The following is a 16,238-nucleotide window of genomic DNA, read 5'->3' as shown; positions in this document are numbered from 1 at the left end:
GAAGGCTCTTATAGTGGGAAATGTATTTGTGGAAGTGGCACTCAATGGTCAATTACACTCCCCAACTGTAGGGGGAACCCAGGAGCAACAAATAGCAATCTAGTCCAGTGCGCTAATAACATAAACACTGATGATTGTCTTCCACAACGCCAGAGACGGGCAGAGTGGAGCGGGGACAGTGTGTCATGCTGGACAGCTCGTGACAGCAAAGGGCTGCTTTACAGAACAGCACACAGAGAAGCACTGAACCTGGAGCAGCACAGGTTGAGGCAGGAGAGAGCAGCCGGAGCATGCACAGACTGAAAGACTGTGTAGAGCAGCAAGCCCAAAAGGACCTCAGCTGGGTCTGGCGTAAATTAGCCAAACTATTTACCCTCATACGCACATTAGCAAATTCTTCCAATTGAGAAAACAAATGCATCTGTTTCGTTCTGTGGGGTTCATGGGAAATTGCACGGCTGCCTGAGAGCCAGACATTTGCCGTGACCATGGCAGAGAGGAGCAGACTCAAGAGGGGGGCTGTTAACTCGCTTGCACTGCCCTACTGCCCATAACTGTGGCGTCAGCCATACAGAGAACTCGGTGGACAAACCGAGGCACTCGGAACGCAGTCAAATACACCGACAGTTTATGCGAGCTCTATGTATGACTGCTAAAGTGCCCTGCTGAAAGGGCTTTTTGGGTGAGTGTCTGGATATTGATGTTGTAAATGTTGTAATGTGTAGGTGTAGGTGTGCGAGGTATTCCTGGTCTATAGCACATCCGTCAGACTGGCTGTTGCTACCAGTCTTTTAACTCGGAGTAATTGGAAATCTACTGACGAATTGTAGAAAAAGGCACAACCCTCCAAAAAGCCACAGAAGGCAGATAAGATCTTAGTCTGGGCGTCTGGCTGAGAACACACAGTGCAGAACACATTGTCTTAAAAGAGAACATAATTAGCTTGAAAAAGCAATGAAGCATTAGCATAAGGTCCACTCGAAAAGCAACAACAGAAAACCGAGCACAAGCCTCTAATATAGCCCCAGATAATCAGCATTCACCAACCCATGTTTTAGGCTCCCTCTCATTGATCTCAGAGAGCAACGGCGTGATATCAGTGCCTGCCAAAATGACTGTCAGCAATCAGCTAAGTGTTCATATTCTTGACTAACAGGAGTTAATTAGCTACTTGTCTCTTGCTTCGGCGAGGAAAAAGGTAGAAGTGGTGAAGCAAGTGGCCCACAGGCAAATTAGACGAGCGCCTGGTTATTACATTTCTGTCACTCATCTTCACAAAAGGTTGAAAATGGCACGAAACTCATTCTAAAGAAAACCGGAGAGAAAACATCCCTTCGCCGCCTCACCTTTCCATCCACCTGCAACACAACCTCACAGTTCAGCTCTTCTAATTACTCATATCCTAATCATTCTCAATATGAAGAGTGGAAAGGCTTTGGAGAGAAATGTCAGCAACGATAGAACTAACTGGGAAAGTGAAGGATATCACACAGTTCAAGTGATTCCCATTTCTAGGCAGTTGCTAGGCTGTTGCTATGTGGTTGCCACTACATAGAGTGCTTTTTATGTCACTGCTACATGGTTGCTGTGGTATTCCAGGCAATTGCTATAAAGTTGCTAGGTGTTAGATGTTCGCTAGAGTTCTGCTAGATGGTGTCTATGGCTTTTTAGGAGGCTAACATGGTGCTTTTGTTAGTGTTGGCTATGTGGTTGCTAGGCAGGTGGTTGCCATGGAATCAGTGGTTGCTGCAGTTTGTTTGGGTGTCAATAGCGTATTTGTATTATTGTGACATATGACAGGGTATAAATGCTGCATACAATCCGAATCACAGGAAACAAATGGAAGAAATGAAGATCAATAAGTAAACAACTCGGATAATAACTGCAGAGATTTCTGACATCATCAGAGAGCCAGAATGCTTTGTGTGCAGGGCGAAGCGGCTTTGTTTGGGGTAAAGGGAAAACCAACCTCTGCTAGAACCAGTTCATCTGATCTGCCTGCATGGTCCATGTGTCGTGATTCTTTACAGGTAAACAGCACCTGTGCTTGCTAGAAGCAGACCCTCATTCTCGGATTCAGATTTGGCTCTGAGTAACAGGATCCCACCACTCGCTCACAGTGGAATAAAAAGACGCCTCATGCACGCTTGAGGGAACAGTAACTAGTGGCAACCTCATTCATTAGAGTGCTCTTTAATGCCTGCCACGGAGCCACGGTAAATGTCCTGGAACGGCAGTTCATTTATAAACACAAGATAGGCAGGTTCTGACTGCGCACACTGGGATGTATTGTTATGGGAAGAAAAGGATCATGTTCTCAGTGCACATCGAAATCTAGTCAGAAAGATTAAAAAAGGGCTTGTTTCAGTTTTGCATGTTGCTGTTTGGACTGAAAGCTGTACCCACAACCTTCAACGTCTGTAGATCTTAATCTAGAGGTCCAGAGCTATCATGCCAGGGAGGGTTTGTTAAGTGACATGGAAGGAGCCCAGAGCTCAGGTCCTCTGGAACTGTGAATTATGCCCCTTAACGGAAGAGGAAATGTAGATCCGGTAGATCTAGTCCTGAAGACATCCCTGGGGGCACTTCGGATAGGGGTCTTCTTACATGCAGAGAAAGCTCAAGAAAGGCAAGTTTGCTGATCTTCATTTGATGGTTACACAATTTAAGGTCCAGCAGAGCTCTGTCCAGCTGTAGGGTTTTGACTGATGGAAAAATGGATAATGGATAAATAGATCCCTGGGAAGAATCCCTTCTTGCCCGTTCATTCAAGCTTTAAGAGGAAGCAAGGTCATGGGTAGCAGATGCATCTTCAGGCTGAATTTCAGTATATGCTAAGGAAAAAAATGCAGGGGCATGCCGTCTTCCCCTTCCGGCCTTCCTATATTAAGGCTCTGACATCTGGAGAGTATTGACTGACACACCGAGCAGCCGTGTCGTCTCTTCCTTTGTGACCTCTGGCTGCCGTGACTCACACTGCTGAACCGAGCAGGGTCCTGCATGTGTGGAGCAGTGCTGCGAAATGACGACAGCCGGGGAGAAAAAATCAAGAGAGACAAAGGCAAAGAGAGAGAAAGGGAAAGGGAGAGGGCAGACAGTCAGATACGGAGAGAATAGACAGTGAACGTTTCGGACACGTCAGCATGTTTACATCTGCTTCCCTCGTTCCGACCACAGCCATGTAAATGTAACGCTCCAACACGCACAGCTGACAGTGGCAATCTTACATAAACCCCAAAACTTCCATCAGAGCATTCCGTACACAAACTACCCCCCTCCTTTTTCCATTACGGATAAATAGGGCAATGAAGCTGAACTGGGACAGGACAATAATCCCATTTATCTGGTCCTGAGTGAGGCAGCCAGCTTTACCTGTTACATCATTAGCTAGTGTGCCTCACCGGGAGGGGAGAGAGAGTTTAGCTGACGTAACCTGATGAAAAAAATGAAAAAGAGCACTAGGAACGGGCAGGACTTTGCCAACTGAGCGACCTCAAGCCAAAAGAACTGGTCCTGAGCAAATATATCTCGAAGACGTAGCACTGCTAGCACAGCAGGATCGAGAAAAGCTCCTGCCGAAGGAGGTAAAAGGTCCTTTTTTTCCCAAATCAAGCTAAGCAAAGCTGACTTGAAATCACAGTGGAACAGTAAAAACGTGCTGTTTGAGAATCCACCAGCATTAGAAACCCAACTCCAGACATTTGAGACTCCAGAGCTCATACCGCCCCAAGTTCTCCCAATCAAGCCAATGTAAATGCAGCTCCATGCAAACGTTTACCTTGATTAGCATGCATTGCTTAGTTTAGTAGTTTATGTGTCAATATGCCCCAGTGCTCTATATATTTATATTTGAAAGGTAGCTCCTAAATTCAATACAGCGCAAACAGTCATGTTCAATAGATCAGTTCCCATCACGACAAGACAGGCCGAGCACTCCCAGCAAGCAGAGCCCGTACAGATATAAAGATCAGCTGATTGAGTCTGAGCTGCCAGTGCCAACAGTTATTTGCAGAGAGCGAGGAGAACGGAGAGCGACACCAGCAGCAGGAGGAGCGAGCTGCTGAGGCTTTGGAAATTTCCAACGGAGACTTTCTCTGCCTTTCACAATCACTTTTACAGTTGACAGCACGTCTCGAGCGAAGCCGTTTAGAAAGGCTGAGAGCTGAGAGGGGCTACAGTTTAAAGAAATATGCAAAGAGGGCACATCGGAGCATCCTGTCCTATCGAAGGCCATGGGTAATTGTCCCTTGGATTGGAAAGCACAGCCAAAACAAATAACTAGAGGGAACAGAACGAGCGAAGCATGAGCAAGCATGTCGGCTTTATGTAAGAGCTCTCTCTATAAAACAAAAAGCATCGCCTCCGAACAGCGACGTCTGCTCTCAGAATACATGAGTGAATCGGAAAAGCGGCCGTTCTCAACTTTCTTATATTGTTTAATGACACCGGTGGATTTCCTTTTCTGTTTGCCAATTAAGCTGACTTTTTCAGCTGCTTTACAGAATTACCAGACTGAGACAGGCCGAGAGAAAAGGAAGCGAATGCCGGTTTCCTCTCCTGAGAGGTTTTACTCTGTTGTCTCTTGTGGTCTCTTTCTGTGGCAGAAGAACCAGCAGGGGAGACTCGCTGCCTATCTGTACTCAAATCTGATCTGAGACGGGAAAACAGTCATGTATTCTCAAGAAAGTTCAGCAGTAGCAGCAATTTATCACAGCATTTGCAGCACATTCTCCCAGAGAGCCAGCCTTTCTTTCCCTTCACCCACCTGGAGCACTCCCACTCAATAGAGGAAGAAGCAGGAGAGACAGAGTGAGGGAGGGTGAGAGAGAAGCCCTTTCAGCAGAATAGGACCTCTATTAAACAGACAGTGGGTGCCAGGAACAGTGTGATCTTTCCTAAGGAAGTGAAATCTGTGGGAGGTCTCTCCAGGTGGGTCACCGCTGGTTCGGAAGTGTGTATGTGGCGTTGAGCTCGGGTAAGGAATGAGGTGAAAGCCTATAGCGCTGGGGTATGGGGCTTAATGCGGGATAAGGGCGGACTGGGTTCGGCTCTCATCGTCTGGTCTGGTCTGATCTGTAGCTTGAGGTAAGCCTAGATGTGCGGTGGTAATATTGACAGAACACATCAAAATTTCATGGGACAGGATGATACAATAGCTTGTTATAAAATCCAACGCTTGTTTGGAACACAAAGAAACATCAGAATAATAGAGATGGCTCAGATCTAATTTCACTGTTCCTCTCTACACTTTCCGTCAGATGGGAGGCGTTTTCCCACAAGCCAACACTCCAAACATGGGCTGCATTCACACTGCAGGTGAAAGTGTCTCAAGTCCGATATTTTTTCTGATGCTTTAAAATAGCAGCTTTAAAATTCATTCATTTTGATGGCACGCTGGCTATAACAGGGAGAAAACAGCTTTACAGCTTTTACTTAATTTAATAGTTTCTGTGAAACTAATACCATACTGCTACTGGGACAGAAAGGGTGGTACTGTGCAAATTGTGGATTAAAATAAGGAGAAACTCTATTAACTCAATGTTAATCTTATTGCTATCCCTTGTTCTCGAACACACACACACACAAACAGGCCTGGTAAGTGGTAACTAGTAAAACTCCATAGTGTCAGCTGTTTTTCGCCTCTTCGTTCCTGCCAAGAGGAAATTAGGGGGATCATCCTCTCTGTGCACTCCCACACAGGACAAGACACACGGCTCCTGGTAATTACACTTCACAGCCCACTCTTTGCACATAGCTGACCTCGTTCACCCACCACTCACTAAAAAAGCACGCAGACTAGCCCTGATATTACGATACGCAAGCAAGGCCTGGAAGGCAACTGGAAGATATCGGCCAGTTTAGTTTTTGCTGTTTGTGCACTGTGCACACTAATGAACTGAATAATTCATTAATTAATCAATTAATTAATAATCAATCAAGTCAGATTTCATTCAGCTTTCTGTTGCGCATCCATATCATGTGAACCACAGTGACTTCCCATTTTAACATACCGAATGTACTTGGGCGATTCCCTGATCAGCTGTTTCCTGTCCTGTCATGTGTCATAGTTGCATCACCGTCCAGTGAGCTAACAATAGAGACTGGAGCCAAAGTATAGAGCCAAATTAATTATATTAATTATAATAATTATAAATGCATATCCAATTACTGAAGAACTAATGCCGCTCTGCTATGTCAAATATTTATCCATCAGTGTGTCTTCAAAGCATGTGCAAAATCATGACAAGCTCATGAGCTACACAGTTCCTTAATTTTCCACTCGTTTTCCACTTACTCCGCCGCACATTCCCAAACAAGATGTTAGCCATGTCGGGATTACGGCCTCATTAACGTTAATCGGTAACAACAACCCTGCCGTCCTCGAAGTAGCATCCCAGCAAGCAAGACCCACATCTGGCACCACTCAGACTGACCTCTTCAGAGGGTTGTTGTGCGGCCGTGTACCGTGCACAAACGATGATGCAGGGTCGCTCGGATCCCAACAAAGCAAGCTTCTGTCCCTGAGTCCTGCACCTTCTCAGCACAAGCCAAACACGGCAATAGCAAAATGAAAGGAGCCTGAAAAGCGGGAGGGGGCAAGAAAGCTTTCAAGAGAGTCATCTGTTTCTAATGTTGGCGCTCTGGTGTGCATTACAGGCAAGTATTACTGGAGAACTCGGACTGACCTCGCATCTGCATCCCCCGGGAACGGTCTCGAAGTGACGCTAGGGTGGGGTAAGGGAGGGGGCGCATGGCTAAATGCAACAGGCCCAGTGTTTTAAAGCTACTCTCCAGTGCTGTATTTCTCTAGGCTCTTTTTTATGAAGCAAAGAAATTCACTCTACCCATATCTTCACAGACAGTCCAAGAGAAAAGCAAGAGAACAAGACAAGAAGATATGTCTGCAACAAATACTGCATCTCCAAGGTCTCCAAGCTCTACAGTGGTGTAAAGTACACTTAAAAGATCATCTTCAACCGGCGAAGTGGCGCGCAGCATTGCTTTTTCTATTAAATACAATAGGCGCATGGATTCTCAGCAAGCCTTTGAGCGCTCACTGCTCTCGTTCACAGCCCACCCAACACAGGGAAGCTCAACCAGGCACTTTTAACAAGGAACCACAGGGAACGCATCCAAACCAACTTCAGTTAACCATCTACAAATCAACTGATAACTCACTCGCAGCGGTTTAGCCACCACCACACAGCACTTGATCACTTGAAAAGGAACAACTCTGTGGAGGGTGAGAAAACATCTAGTGCTTCCACAAATCACTACCATCTGCTTGCGTCTAAACCACAAAGTCGCCGCTTCGGCAAGGAGACCGCCTCACCTGTAGTATCTGGACTGCAGGTAAGTGGAGCACACAGCTTTGGACACGTGACTGGCAGAACCGAAGTCGATGACCTTGACCCTGTATGGCTGGCGGGCCGGATCTACCAGCATGATGTTCTCAGGCTTCAGATCGGCGTGGATCAGCCCAAGGCTCTTGAGCTTCATCAGGGCGGTAGCCACCTGCTGCAGGACGGGCCGGATGTACTTGAGCGGCAGCGGGCTGAACTTGTTCTGCTTGAGGAAGTCGTACAGGTTTTGCTCAAGCATCTCGAAGACCAGGCACGTGTGGTTCTTGTGCTGGAAGCACTCGTAGGCCCGCACAAAGTTGTAGTCGTCTGCGCTCTCCGTGCTGAGACGTGCCAGGATGCTGACCTCGATCTGACCCTGCCGGTGGATATAAATAATATCATCTTAATATTTTCCGTTATTGAGACACAATGATACATGATATCACAACAAAATAACAACAGGCAACTAAAAAAGCTTCTGGCATGTCAGACCTGATCGTTGAGTGCGTAGCTCAATGACAATTCTCAATGGAGGCGGCGGGGATGCAGACAATATCAACAGGGATGCTTAAGATATCAGAGTCATATTATTGTTGGTGCTTGTATTGATGATGATGCTTGTACTCCAGCGGAGTGTCTACAACCTTTATGTTACCGAATTTGTAACCAGACAGATAAAAATGTTACATTTCTCTGTAGTCTAGGATAAACTATATGGAAAAAGTATTTGGACGCCTCCTCATTCATTGTTTCTGCAATCAAAGGCATTAAAAAGAGTTGATGCTGCTTTTAATGGAGTAACTGTCTTTACTGTCCAGGGAGGAAGGCTTTCTCTGCAAGGATTTGATTGCATTCGTTAGTGAGGTCAGGCTGTTGTTGATCACCACCCCACCTCATCATCCCCAACACCCCAATGCATCTCAAAAGTACTGGTTGGAGCACCAACCACCATCCCAAAGAAAACAGTTCCACTGCTCCACAGCTTTATACCCCTCCAGGTTCATGTTTATCTGCTCCAGAGAGTCATTTTCTATTGGCAATACTTTTCTACAGGGACTAGACATTTGCACATCTGTGTCAAAAATTGGTGCAACAATGCATTCATTAGAAAGGGTGTCCACAAACATTTGGAAATATAATGTATATAAATATTTAAGCCCACATTTATGTTCTCAGGTTTCTACCTGTATCCAGTATGAGCTGACGCAGTGAAGCGATGTGACTAAAGCAACACTGTTTGTTGTGTAAGCTTGGAAATTATGAGTGCAAACCCGGTTTTCATCGGCTCTCTAAAATAATAGCTAGCAAGTTCGCCATTTTTGCTGTTAGAGAAGTTTAGACTTTGTCCAACAGATGGGAATGTGTGTGAAAAGTGTGTGAAAAGGAAGAATATTCTCTATCCTGAAATAAGGCCTGTTTCACACATACTACATCGGCACGGAATTGAGGCAACGCTGTGTCTGCCATTAACACCATTGACGCCTTTAATGGGCATTAATGGCATTAACACACACATCCTGGTAACGTGAAACGCTGCAGCTTTAGAAGGAAACATCACAGATACCCTTTTTCCAAATGGATAACCCCTGTCCGTCCTTACCTGCCGGGCATACGATGGGTGGTTCTTCAGAATCTTGATGGCCACAATCTCGCTGGTGCCACGCTTCCAACACTTCACCACCTGGCCAAAAGTGCCTCGGCCCAGGAACTCCAGCACCTCATACGTGTTGGTCATGGAGCACAGCACCTCGTGCTGCAGGAGCTGGTAGTCGCCCTCACTGTTTGCGCCACTGGTCTTGGACGTGGCCGTAGTGGAGGCGGTGGCTGCAGTCGCGGCAGCGACCCCCGCCCCGCTCTGCCCGTTGTTCTGGATCATGGCCGCTGGTCCTTGCTGCTGTTGCTGCTGTTGCTGCTGCTGCTGCTGCTCTTCCACCACGTGTACGCTGCCCCCACTGCCGTTGTTACCGTTGTCCAGCTCCTCGCTCTTGCGCTTAAGCCCGCATCGCTGGTACGTGTCCAGCAAACTGACTGTGCTCCGCCGCGTCAGGTTGTGGCCTCCGCTGCCGCTCCCGCTGCTGCTGCCCGTGCTGCCCAACAACTGGCCGGCTGCTCCAGACGTGCTGCTACTAGCCGAGGCCACCACAATGTGGCCCGGGCCGGCCGGGAAGAGGAGGGCCTGCTCGTAGGACAGCGAGGAGCTGGACACCTGGAGGGAGGCGCCGTTGATGCCCACCGGAGCCACGGACACACTCTGCTTGCCGCTCTGACCGTAGACCTTTCCGTGCGTGCCGTACCCTGTCATGTCCCAGTTGCAGCTCTGCTCTACCTTCAGCTTCTTCACGCTAAAGAAGGCACTTGACTGGAGAGCGTGGGGGGAGAAGACTTGCACTTGCGAGGCCATACCTGACCAAAAAGAGAAGGGTGGGGGGTGAGAAGAGCAAACATGAGGTCAGTCTGAAAACTCGAGCATGAGCTTTAAATTGCAAAGATAGGCTTTTAGTACACTGGTCAAAAGTTTGTGGACAACTGCTTGTCCAATTTTTCTTTCAAAATTAAGGCCCTCTTTGATGCAGTAACAGCCTTAACACTTGTGGGAAGGCTTTACACCAAATGTTAGAACATTGCTGTGAGGATTTGATTGCATTCGGTCACAAGAGCATTACAGCAAGCTCAGAAACTGAGATTGAATGATAGTTTCTGGATCACAAACGCATAGATCTGGATCTCCAGCTCATCTCAAGAATACTGGTTGGAGCTGGGGATCACTCCATCACTCCATAGACTCCACACCCAATGCTGGAGGGGGTCTGTTAAACTCCTTTAGCCAACACTCCTCTAGCACTGGGTCATGAGTGGACGCGCCAGAGGATTCCATTCTTTAGGCAGTGCTTTTTTTTAATGGAGATCATACAAGCTGTGTGGCTGCAATGGGAGGGGAAGCGATGGGTGCACCATATAAGAGGCTAAACTCACTAATTAGAAGTCCACCAACGTTTGGACATATAGTGTGCGCTCAGCTGTTGTCAGTGCTGAGGCTAGATGCTTATCTTAAAGGTGTCTGCTTCAGGGCAGCATATGGTCGGGAATTTGTGAAGATTAATTTTAACTTCATTAAGAGCACCTGCATGAAGTAAAACACACCCATGATTGATGAGTTAGGAGCAAAATGATTAAATTAAGGTTATGGAGGAGTCATTTTCCTGTACTTCTGGAGAGTCAGTGCAGTGCAGTGTTTAGAGAGTAGTCTGTGAGTGAGTGTCCCTGTGTGTGTGAAAGCTTGAAAGAACTGGATGGACAGTGTCCTGTTAAAACATTCACAATGTTCCACAAGCCTTATTTGTTTATACAGGACCGCTCTGGAGTTAATGATTTAAAAGGGGGCTATTGATTTATGCTGAGGAAATACCATTTCTATACTGTTCCCATAGGGAGTTCTGTAAACACACTGATGTTCCGACACATCAGGGCCTACAGAACCGCACATCAAAATCGAGGCCTTAAAAGGTGGCGTGAGTCTCAAAGAATGACAGCGATTTCCTTTCGCAAAGAAGACCACTCAGGCCGCACTTGCATCGAGCCACAGCTCAGTTTACCACAGGGGCGAAGCCGCCGCTTTTCCGCAGATATATGAAAAAACAAAACAACTGAGGAGAATTTGAACTGTATCTCAACCTCGGATCCCGAAAACAAGACAACAAAAGCAGAACTGAGAGCAGCGGAGCTCCTGGGAACTCTCTGCGCTTCAGAATAAGCAGCGCTTCTCCAAGCAAACAACAGGCCAAAAATAGCCCTTCTCAAACGGCGCTGTTTGTAGCACTAAAATAATGATTACAGCACAGGCAGGATTACACAAGGAGCGTGCAGTAATGCTCTATTTACAGAGGCTCCAATATGGGCCGAATTAACGATCTAACAAATAAAAGCTTCCTGCTGTGGACCAAACTCTCACACATGGAGAGCACACACGCAACTAACTGTGTTACTGAAGTGCACAGGAAGCTCGCTGTATGTTTACGAAGCATTGGTAAAGCAGTGGCTCTGTTTGAACACCAGTAACTCACTCCACACTTCACCTGCCTCCTTATCCAGAGCGACTTATATTGGAATCATGTGACACAGGTTGAAAAATGTGGAGTTAGGAGTCTTGCCCAGGGACTCTTATTGGTATAGAGTGGTGTGTTAACCACTGCTGGGCCGGGGGATCAAACCCTAGCCATCCACAGGAAAGCTGAGTGCAAAAATCTAGGGCACTATCTAGGGGTCACTGAGGGTTGGTATAAACACTATTACCCTCTTACCCACACACATAAAGGATAGCAAGGTCCAAACTTAAGAGGGGTAAAAAGGCCAGACATCCATTCATCCACTGTCTTATCCCATTCTTCCTGGTCAGGGTCAAGGTGGGTTTAGAGCAGGGGTAGGCACTTCCTGTCCCGGAGGGATTCCTGAACAGTTTAACTCACCAGTCAATTGCCACGTTTAGTCTGGTCTGTAGAGCAGGGAAATCAGCAAACTGTGCTTGACTCTGTCCCCCATTGTCCATCCCTGGTCTACCACCTACCTGGCTGCAAGGCAGGACTACGCCCTGGACATCGCAGGGTCAATCATTTATGCACGGCCACTCCTAGAGGCAATTGAGCGTGGTCAATTCACCTACCGTGTGTGTTATTGGGAGGTCGGAGGAATCCAGAGTAGCCTTAAGAAACCCACACAGACATGGGGGGAATACCCAACTCCTCACAAAGACCGGAGCGACGATCAAACTGACAACCCGAGGCCCCCGGAGCTGTGCGGCACCACCATGCCTCCCCGCGTACAACATGACATATTTAATTATGGTTTATTTAGTTAGACTGTTTTAAGAGGCACATGCTTTTGGTCATCTTCTGGTGTTCCCATAGCAACAATGTCAATTTTGACAACCGTCGGGCAGATACTTCATAAGATTGATCCTGAAGATTTGCCGTGTTTGGCACAGCCTCTATTCACTAATCATATTTATTGGGATGCAGACAGACATAGTGTATTTAGGTTTGAAAGCTTATTGCATTTGTATGTAATTGTATTTGTATCAATTGCTCAGATCTTTTTAGCATCTGTTACAGCTGACCTTTGTCTCTGACCTATGCGGTCAGTGGTAACGTCGGCGCTCGTGTTGCAGCTTAGCAGTGCTGAGAAGAAAGCTTTCATTTAGCACAGATATGCTCCCCTATAGCAAGCACATACATGCACACACTTCTGATATTGACGTGAATGGTTCAGCTAAAGGCCCGAGCAGGATGAATTCATACTACAATAGGTATCCCTTTTTTCCCCCTCTGCCTGTGTCTTCCTGTGCCAGCAAGTCTCAATTATGCTAATCTATTACCTGCATGAATTGAATTAATTCACATGATCTCTGTGAGATGAATACACAAGTGATGCTCTGAAGCCCGTTCGCTCTACTCCACACAATAAACTATTCTGCTCCAGTGCCGACTCTGTGACATGAAGACACACTGATGAATTAAACAGAGGACTGAACGGAGGTTTGCGTGTCTTGATTTGAATGTAAGGATGCACGTTATGATCATGTAAAGCCAGTACTGAGGGAGCGTAATCCAGCGATGGTAGGAAAACCACCCAAAAAACACCTTCCTCTCTGATTTCCATTAAGCTTTTTTTTCTTCTCAATTATTTTCAGTAATTTCCACACAATGCTACCAGTGCTGGAGGGTTTGCCTTTTTTCAAGTCACAGGAAGCCATCTTCTCTGTATCTTCTGGAACTGCTGCTAATGCATCTTCACGTGACTTCATTGGACAGCTGAGACGCCTGCTTGGACTTCTTCTTTAGTTCCTCTGGATCAGCTACCAGAGCAATGGAGGGAGATCTACGGAGGGCAGTCCTACCACTCTGCAGAGGGAGTGAGGCCAATTATGCTCCTTCTGGGACCACCGGCCTTACAGTGGCATCGCCAGGGATCAAATCAGCGATAAGCCCAGGGCTTAGATGTTCACAGCAATGTGTTAGAAGGAGGTCCCAACAGGTCTTGTAGGGTGTTCCTGGTATGCAATGGTCAGTACCTACCAAACGTCCTCAAAGAAAGGTAAAAAAACGCTGAACCGGTGACAGGGTCATGGGCGCCCGAGGCTAACTGATGCTTGATGCGATCCATGGAGGGCCTACCTCACAACTTGCAGGACTTAAAGTGGTGCTAGATACCACTGGACACTTTCAGAGGCCTTGTGGAGTCCATGCCTCGAAAGGTCAGAGCTGTTTTGGTGGCACGAGAGGGACCAACATAATATACGGAAGACATATTTAAAGTTAAGGCTGATTGGCGTGTGATCATACCAGTCATAACCATGCCAGTGTAACCGGATCAGGTTAGCATCGGTTGTGGCTCGTCATTCATTGTTTTGACACTAAAACTAGAGTCTGCTCGTTCCACAATCCAGTGTTTGTTATCAGAGTGGACGGAAAACATACACAGGATATCATCCATAAACCCTATAAACACCACACCACCCATCTGACGGCTCTCTATGGGAATAAGTCCTTCTCCTTTGTGGCTTCGTCTTACGAGAGCATAATGAATCTCATTTGGTTTAAGGAATTCCTCGACGCAAGGACATTCCCAGGGCAGGAAACAGAAGGAGGATGCTTAGCGTGGCGCTTTGTCATTATTATGCTTTCTGAATTGTGCTGATAGCTACAGTTTCTAAACCAGCCTCCTCTTCCTACACTCACTTTTCCCCTCCTTGCTATAGTTGCACATCTCTTCTCCTCTACTTAAATGCATACAAGGATTGTCAGTTCTGACAGCACTTATCATCCTCTGGTCTTATCCTGAACGCCTGAGGATATTTCTGTTGCTTTTAAGCCTGCTCCTTGACTCTGCTCCTGGCCAATTCTAAGGGTTCCTTTTAGGTCGCGATTCTCCTCCAGTCCTGGTGCTTGCAGATATAGCACTTCACCAGCAATATCTAGCTATATGAAGTTCCTCAAATGTATCAGTATCTGCTAAAAAAACACATCCATGATGCATTAGTGTTGTGTGTTTTCCAGTACAATGAACACACACCTCTAAATTGCTCACTTATGAGGATCTGAGGATCTGCTGTTCTTCATGACAGCAATAAAGGCTGGTAAAGATGGATGGACAAAACACTATCATGGTTACAGTGGGCTGATACCGCAATGCACTCCAAGGCTATCCTCTTATAAGGGTTCTATATAGTACTAAATAGGGATCTTTGGCTTGTAAAAATAGAAGAACCCTTTCTACAGCTACCCATACATCCATACATTCATCTTCTCATCTGCATCTTCATGGTCAGGGTCACGGTGGACCCGGAGCCTACCTAGAATCCTACGCCTCAACACAGGAATACCCCTGGACAGGGTGCCAATCCATCAAAGGGTACCACACACACACCCATTCACTCCAAGAGGACAATATAGGTGAATTATAGCATAGCTAAGTCTAGGATATGTGTTTTTGTGAGACGGTAGGAAACCACAGTACCAAGTAACCCATATGGGTCAACCCCATGCTCCTACCACCGCCTTCTAAAAGGTTTCCCACTATAGAGAAGAACTACTAAACTAAGAAAGGGGCCATTTAAATTTTTATTTAAACATTACCGGGTTATTTGAGTAGCTCTGGTTCTATACAGAACATCGCTTTTCCTAAAGAACCCTTTTTTAAAAGGTAGGTTTAATCAAGCCATGTCCATGAACTTCATATCTACCTCCTCACACTCCTTACACTCCTCTGTGCAGGCCCTGCAGGTCTCAGATTTACCAGGTCTATGCAGTCCAGCTAGCACTTGGAGTGAAGTAACCAAGAACATCGGCTAGAGCTATTAGGAGCAAGGCCCTGTGCTAATCCTATAAGCCACTGGGCCAGATGTCACTCCTTGGATTACGTTTTTCTTCACCAGGTCTTTACGCTAAAAATAATTTGGATGTGATCGGTAGCTGAGGATGGCCGTGTGTGTGCAGTTGTTGTGCATATGTACGGTGTGTTAGAAAGGAGGATTGAGGGGCAGTAAGTCCACCAAAGCCACAGCTGCTCAGACAGAACATCCCTGGAAGTCGCAGTAGCAGTTGGCATGCCTTGTAATCTGGTCCTCAAGGCTTGGATACACACATTCAGATTACTTACTTGCCAGTCAGTGTTGGACAAAAAAACTCGCTTCCAATAATCCACTGTATCTATTTCAACACTTTATTCTGACCGCTGCGCTTTCAGTTTTGCAAAAGTTGCACCATGTCGTGAGTTCACGTCCTCTCTCGACACTGGGAGTACATGTTTGAGGCTGGCTGTTGCTCAAACACGCCCTTTGAAAAATGCAGATAAGTCATTTCGAGTACAGCATGAGGTCAAATGGCAAGAACGTTATCTCTTAACAACATGCATCTGCAACAATGCCCTCGGTCCTGCTTGACTTCAGCCTCTCAGCAGCCGGCCATTCATGAGTGTTTATAGCTTGGACGGCGACCACCCTCCCTCTGTTGTTTTTGGGTTAATTTCCATTGCCTACAGCGTATAAAAAGTTCAAATCGCAGCCCCTAAAATTTATTTGATTTCTTTTTTTTTTTTGAAACTCTGTAGCGCATATAAATCTGTTATGGCCCATTGTTTAACAATGAGTCTGTTGGAATGCAAGCATTCATCATACCTGACAAAAAACATACTGTTTTAAAGGCACTGCCTCGGAGCACACCAAAGGGCTACTTTCCTGCTCTCCACAGAAAGAATAATGAAATGGTAATGGTCAGTGTTTTTGGAGCTGGGCTATTTGTCTGTCAGAGATGAGATAATCAGCCTTTTTTTGGGTAGGCAGGGGATCAAAAATGCTACATTTGACAGGAGGAGATGGAAAGTAGAGAGGGGAAAGAGAGAGAT

The 16,238-nt window shown here is 46.4% G+C and overlaps 1 protein-coding gene across 3 annotated transcripts in view; it reads right to left on the bottom strand.

Moving 5' to 3' along the window:
• Positions 1-16,238, bottom strand: part of hipk2 (homeodomain interacting protein kinase 2) — a 119,157-nt gene that overhangs the window by 73,415 nt on the left and 29,504 nt on the right. For all 3 annotated transcript variants that reach the window (XM_072695292.1, XM_072695293.1, XM_072695294.1), the window contains exons 2-3: positions 8,944-9,746; positions 7,334-7,719 (exon numbers count right to left, since the gene is read on the bottom strand). In XM_072695292.1, coding sequence (XP_072551393.1) covers positions 7,334-7,719; positions 8,944-9,746 — 1,189 coding nt within the window. The remainder of the gene's footprint in view (positions 1-7,333; positions 7,720-8,943; positions 9,747-16,238) is intronic.

This window comes from Salminus brasiliensis, chromosome 13 (assembly GCF_030463535.1).
Source record: "Salminus brasiliensis chromosome 13, fSalBra1.hap2, whole genome shotgun sequence".
NCBI classification, from domain to species: Eukaryota; Metazoa; Chordata; class Actinopteri; order Characiformes; family Bryconidae; genus Salminus; species Salminus brasiliensis.
Note: the sequence above shows the minus strand (reverse complement) of the source record. Positions and strands in the feature narration are given on the sequence as shown.